The sequence below is a fragment of the Humulus lupulus genome, chromosome 3 (genome assembly GCF_963169125.1).
Source record: "Humulus lupulus chromosome 3, drHumLupu1.1, whole genome shotgun sequence".
In the NCBI taxonomy this organism is placed as follows: Eukaryota; Viridiplantae; Streptophyta; class Magnoliopsida; order Rosales; family Cannabaceae; genus Humulus; species Humulus lupulus.
In genome coordinates, this window is record NC_084795.1 from 165336373 (window position 1) to 165343065 (window position 6693).

The 6693-nt window shown below is 32.7% G+C and overlaps 1 protein-coding gene across 1 annotated transcript; it reads left to right on the plus strand.

Annotated features, from left to right (window-relative positions):
- The first annotated feature begins 287 nt into the window (after positions 1-287).
- LOC133823262 (uncharacterized) lies at positions 288-5193 on the plus strand. Its single transcript, XM_062255928.1, has 4 exons — positions 288-574; positions 2750-3371; positions 4111-4399; positions 4817-5193. The coding sequence occupies exons 1-4, from the start codon at positions 466-468 to the stop codon at positions 4865-4867; spliced, it is 1071 nt and encodes a 356-aa protein (XP_062111912.1). The 5' UTR covers positions 288-465; the 3' UTR covers positions 4868-5193.
- The last annotated feature ends 1500 nt before the right edge of the window (positions 5194-6693 follow it).

The following is a 6693-nucleotide window of genomic DNA, read 5'->3' on the forward strand; positions in this document are numbered from 1 at the left end:
GAATCTTATTTCAATTACCATTCTAATTAAATTTTATTCAAATTCCTATTACCATTTTAATTCTATTCTACCAAACCAAAGCAAACCAAACATAAATAAATTTGGATGGATGTAAAAAAATCTCAAAAGAATAAAAGAGCAAGAAGATACACTAATCTAGAAAAGGGAAGCCCATGGGTAGATGTTTTGGTCTAAACACATTTTTAAGAAAAGAACATCGAGAAAACCAAAATAAATAGAAAATAAATTATTATAGAAAAATATAAATAAAATTATTTCCTTACAGGTCTTTTTCTCTTTCCCTTGGTGGGAATTTTGGGATAGCAAAGGCTTCTTCTTTATCTTCTCTCTCTAATGCCTTTGTTCGCTGACCAATAACCCAAATCTGTCTTCTCCCTCTTGTAGACAGAGAAATTAGAAGGAAGAATAAGAATAATAAGAGAGAGAGTGAGGAGAGTCTCGGCCATGGACTCGTCGCCTTCAATCGATGCCGTTCCGGGGCTCAAAGAGAAAGAGTCAATGGTTGACCCTTTCTTGGTTGAGGCTCTCCAAAACCCTCGTCACCGTCTCACCAGTTAGTATTACTGATAATTTATTTGCTCATAATTGTTTTTCTTATCGAAATTTCTTGTTTGTGAACCCCAATTGAGTGTTCAGTTAGATCTTGTTCTTAAGGGGTTTGATTTGCTCGCACTGGATTTGTGTTTCAATGACGTTTTTTTTTTAAAATGCGTTTATGGAGTTGTAGGTTTCAGTTATATTCGTTTATGTTTTCGTTGATTTTTGTGCCACTGAATTTAGGGTTTGGGTTAGGGAATTCTGGATTTTTGTTTTATGACGATGTTGTTTATTTATGTTAGATCTGGGATCTTTTGTAATAACACTTTGTTTGGTTGCTTGGAAAGTTGACGAAATACGATGGAATATATGAGTTGTAAGTTCTGAGAAAAATTGGGCAATTGGCCTTTATCTAAGGGGAACAGTTGATGTATTAGGCTAGGGTTTACTTTTGGCGTAACTCCTATTCTGTATTAACTTTAGGAGAGATAATAAGTTCTCTAGAGTGGTGTTACTTGAGTAGCATGGAAAGTTATGCTCTATTGTGTCCTTATGTTGAAGAAAAATTGTAGTTGCCAAGTTGGCTTATGATACATTATCTACTTTTACCACTATTTGAAGCTAAAGATCTCTGCTATTAATAACTGTTTTCACTGGATTATTTGCGGGGTTGTGGTTGTAACATTTTAATAAATAGTCAGATTTGCTATAATGCTATTTCTTTGTTAAGATTAATTCTTGTTTTTTTTGTTGCTTACAAATGAAAACTAGAGTTTTAGCTTGATTATCCTGTTTTCTGTTATTTCATTTTCTAGATAGGTCGTCACAATTAGACACGTAATGAGAAGTAAAATTAATTATCAGTATTGGTCCTCTAAAAATATTTTTTTTATAAGAAACAATTTTATTTTGATAAAAGGTAGATTGGTTATCATCTGAATTACAGCCTAATCATCCTCAAGAAGCTGATAACATCGAAGACAGCCACATTCCATAGTGTCTTCTTTCTTAGTCTCAACACACTTCCCAGGCCTCCTACACCCTCCACATGTTGCAATATATCATGGAAATATGCTGGCCACACTCTATCCAGTCCCATCTGCTGAAGGAATGTTTCCTAACTGACTCCATAAAAGAGCAGTGTAGAAATAGGTGGTCGTTAGAGTGGACAGCAGATTTATTTTAGTCAGCATACACTGATTGGGGAATATCTGTTAAAAAAAAGGTTTTCCTCTCTGTCAGGAGGGTCTCAGAACACTCTTTCATATCCTTCTATTGGCCACCAGCATACAACATGCATAAGATTTTAACACTGCAATCAGTTCTGACACTTGAATCAATTCTCCATTTGTTAAGTTTTCAAAGAATTTAATGTTCCAAGAGAAGGATCCAGAATTCCCCACCCCTTCTAGTTTCCCTTACTTCTACAATAAGATTATTATATGAATTAACAATTCTATATAGTAAAGGAAACCTTTCTTCTAAGATCATTTTTCCAATCTATATATCCTCCCAGAATCTATTGGAGTTCCCTGCTTCTGATTTAAATGAAATATGCTTGAGAAACTCAATATATCCTGTTGATAACTTTCATGGGCTTTTCAAGGTCCTCTAATTATTTAGAGATACTAATAGAGCTATATGCAGCAGTTTTAGAGCAGATGATTGTTCACCTTTTCTTTACTCTGCTGTTCTGGTAAAAACTGAATTTATATGCATAATTGACAATAGCAAACTTATTGGGGAGAATAGGATCCAGTGGCGGATCTACATAAATTTTTTGATCCATATGCAAAAATTTGCCCAAAAAAAATAGCATTTTTATGATATAACTAGTCTTATTTTGATCTTATTTTTACTTGGCACCCCCTATAAATGATTTTGAGTTCCGCCACTGGTAGGATCTAAATTGGACCAGAATTTTTTTTATACCCAAGACATACTATTATGTTTTTTTTGGTCTATCTGCACGTGTTGCTCTAAAAGAGTATGTGTGAGTGGAATATGGGTTTAATTTCCTTTTTTGTTCAGCTCTGGATTTGTTGATTTCCAGCTTCCTTTTTTTTTTTCTCCCTCAAATTTGTTGTCATAATTTTGAAGTCTTGCAATATTTTTATCGTTTTTCTTTCATGTATGTTGTTATAATAATTTGATTTTATTAATTTTATTGTATTGTGTGCATTATTTTCAGTTTTGCGAATGGAACTTGATATCCAGAGGTTTTTGCACAATTCTGATCAACAGCAATTTGAGTTTCAACACTTCCCAACATCTTACCTAAGACTGGCAGCACATCGTGTTGCTCAACACTATGGTCTGCAAACTATGGTTCAGGATGGTGGATTAGATGGTCAAGGAAATAGGATTTTGGTCAGAAAAACAGCAGAAAACAGATATCCTGCAGTTCGTTTGTCTGAAATACCTGCAAAACAGTTGGAGAGTGATAAGCCAGAGCATGTTAAAATTGTGATCAGGCCTAGGCCTAATAAAGGGTCTCTAAATGGATTAAATGAACTTGGGACAAAACGAAATTCTTTTAGAAGTGTTGAAGAGAGAAAGGAGGAGTATGATAGGGCACGAGCTCGTATTTTTAGCAGCCCTAACAGTCCTGATTCAGATGACACCTTGTCACAAGCTTCAGTGGATGTAAAACCTGTAGGCTTGAGCAGGGATGACAATGATAGTGGCAGGAACATGATTTTTGACCCAGATAAAAATATGAGCATCAGGGATAATAATCCGTCCCGAGTTGCCATTTTCAGGGATAGGGAGAAAGATCGAATTGACCCAGATTACGATAGAAGTTATGAAAGGTATGGAACTTTTTTACCTTTTTAGACAAAGGTCTAAGAAGATGACTGAATGTTATTTGTTTATTTATTTTTACCATATGTGTCCTTTTTGAGAGTATTTTTTGGACTACGAATTATGAAGATCACAACTATTTGTAGTTTTGTGTGTTGTTTGTTGCTGTTTTCATGTTCTTCCATCACATTAGATTTGGTGTTTTATTCTGTTTATGATGCATTCAAGTGGCCCCAATAGGGGTAGCTTAAAAGGATTGTGGTTTGCTCCCACAAGATACTAGCATTGAATTCTTCTTGGGTCTTACATAGTAATTGCTATAGTTTCATACCTCAAATATTGTAGGGTTAGGCAAGGGATTGGTGACAAAATGAAAAGATGCTTTCAAGTTGAAGAATAAGACTAAGCTCACCTTTTTTTTTTATTCCCAAAAAAAGTTTTGGAGAGGCACTTTCTATTGCATGTAGGAGGGTTTGGTCTTAAGCTTATCTTTTATTGTCATTTCTTGTTTTGGTTCGTAATATCATTTCAAGTGCATATATGAAGGTTTTGGTCTCAAGCTTATTGTGTATATTGTTAATTCTCTTGTTGTGGTTTATAATATCTTGTTTGTGTCTGATTCTAGGTACTTTTTATTGCACATATCAAGGGTTTGGTCTCAAGCTTATTGTATATTGTTAATTCTCTTGTGGTTTATAATCTTGTTTGTGTCTGATTCTTGGTTACATGTCAAACTTGATTTTGCAGGTATGTTAGGAATCTTCCAACCAATCAGAACTTCAACTTGGCACATTTTAATATGCAAAAGATTCAACCTCCTTTTGTCCAGTATGATCCCATCTTTTCTCAGCTAGGCCAGATGCCCAGGGCTCAGACTTCATTGAACTACGGTCCAGGACCGTCTAGCCCAATGATGAACCCTTTCTGTGCCATGGGATTGAATCAGACTTCTAGAGATGCTGCATACATACAATGGTCTACTGCTGCAATGATGTATGCACATTCATATGAACAGTCTAGACATGCTGGATTCCAGGTAAGCTGAATGTCTCGCTGACTTTTAGTTTTTATCTAAAACGATTTGATTAGGTATTAGTTATCATCATTATAAACTTGCATGAATTATTTCAAGATGATATATTGATCGTTTTGGAAAATTTCCCGGAATTGATTCCACAACAAGATTCGCACTTGTTAGCTAGATGCGAATTGTTGGAAAAGTATTTGCATGATGTGTAAATATCTGGTTCTGTTATAGTATTTATGGCGTGTAGATATCTTTGCTCGAATTAATGCAGAAATCACCATATAATTCTGTAAATTTTTGTTTGCTTATGTCTCATGTCAATTTGACAGCGATTCTTTGGTTACAAATCATCTGATTAAATGTATACTATAGCTTATAGGAAAGAGAACAAAAGTGCTTATTTGTATTTTTTCCCTTCTTTTGCAGGCTCCATTGTGTCAACAACCCTTAAGCTTTGATTATTCACAAAACCATTAAATGACATGACATGTGGGGTTGGGGATTGTAATACTAGTAGATCTACATTCAGATTTCTATATACATTTTAGGTTCTTTGTTTGAGACTTGGTCATTTCAGACAGACAGTTCTAGTATGAGTCTTTTTTTTGGATCTTATATTTAGTGTGTAATGATGTCGCTCTTTATTGGACAATGTCGTCTTGAGTGAATTTCTAGTTCACGCTTCCTGTGCTCTCTTTGTTAATTTATTATAATTCTCATTCGTTATAATGTATTTCTCTTTGACAAGTTTTTTCTGCTTGTACTAAAAATAATCTTGGGCATGTGTCCATTTTTTTTGGTCAGTTAGTGTTGATAATTAAACTAACTTAACATTTGTTGTTGTTAAGACGCCCGGTGGAAAATAGACTTTATGGATCAAGGGGTGTGGAATACAATTATTTATGATTAGTTTATTGGTTTATTTTTGTTTGGTAGAAATAAAGGATACCAACGGATGGTAATAATTATAGTTGCAAATTGTCGGATGAAAATAATTATAGTTCCAAATTGTCGACCAAAAAAAAAATTATAGTTGCAAATTTCCTAGCCCCACCACAAATAATCTCCGTATATAGGTGGATTGTAGAAATAATTTTTTAATGGATTTAAAAAAAAAAGAGTAATTGGTGGAATTAATACTTAATGTTTGCATTTTGTTGTAGTTATATGTGTTTTTTTTTGTTTGGATACTACCTCTTTCATTTTTTTTAATTGCTGTCTTAGTGGAGTTCCTTATTAATACGCGTGAAAGAGATAGTAACAAAATTAAGATTGGGTTATATCTACAGGGCTGAGCATTGGGCGAGTTATAAGAATTTTAAATCGGTTTATGTCATAATCAGTTTGGGTTACCTAATTATATTCTACCCAAATAAGGAAAATGTTTTTTTAATCCGTCCAACGGTTTGGGCGTGTTGGTCGGGTTAATTCTCCGAAACTGTTATAATATTTTTTTACTTTATGTTGTTAGTGTAATTCTTATATATCAAGCTTCAAAGTTTTAAAACTTTTTGTAATTTTTAAAATATTAATTGAATCAAGCTTCAAAGTTTCAAAACTTTTGGTAGTTTTTAAAATATTAATTGAACCAATATTAAAGTGCTAAACAAATATTTATTTTTTTAAAAAAATATTAAAGCTTAAAATTCAAGAAAATATTAAAAAAATATTTTTAAAAATTAAAGTTTAATTGGGCGGGTTGGTTTTAATTGGTCGAGTTAGACCTATTTTTCAACCCACCCAATTTATAGATTGGGCGGGTTAAATTTAACTCGAGTCTTTCGAGTTGTATTTCTTTCAATTTTTTCGAGTTGATTTGGATTAGGTACATTGCAAATTTTTTTGCATAGCCCTAATATCTACAACAAAATACAAACATTGGGTATTTATGCGTTCGATTATTCTTTTACAAATAGGGTCTTTTAAAACTTAGGTAGCGTTCGGTTACAAAATCAAAATGGAATGGTAATGGTAATGGTAATAGGAATAAGAATTGAATGGAATTGAATTTTCTTTCTTTTGTTTGGTAGAGACTTTGGAATGAGTGACTGAATAATAATTACTATGTTTGATATACTATGGAATAGAATGGAATTAACATTATTTTGACCTAATTACCCTTACTCTTATAATGAATAATTTTTTTTTTTATCAAATTACTATTATTTTGTAATTTTAGTTTTTATTATATACCAAAATACTATTTTGTAATTGAATTTAATTTTTATTTTACTTAATTACCCTTTTATACAAATTAAACAAATAAATAATAATAAAATTCTAATTATTAAGACTCAATATAT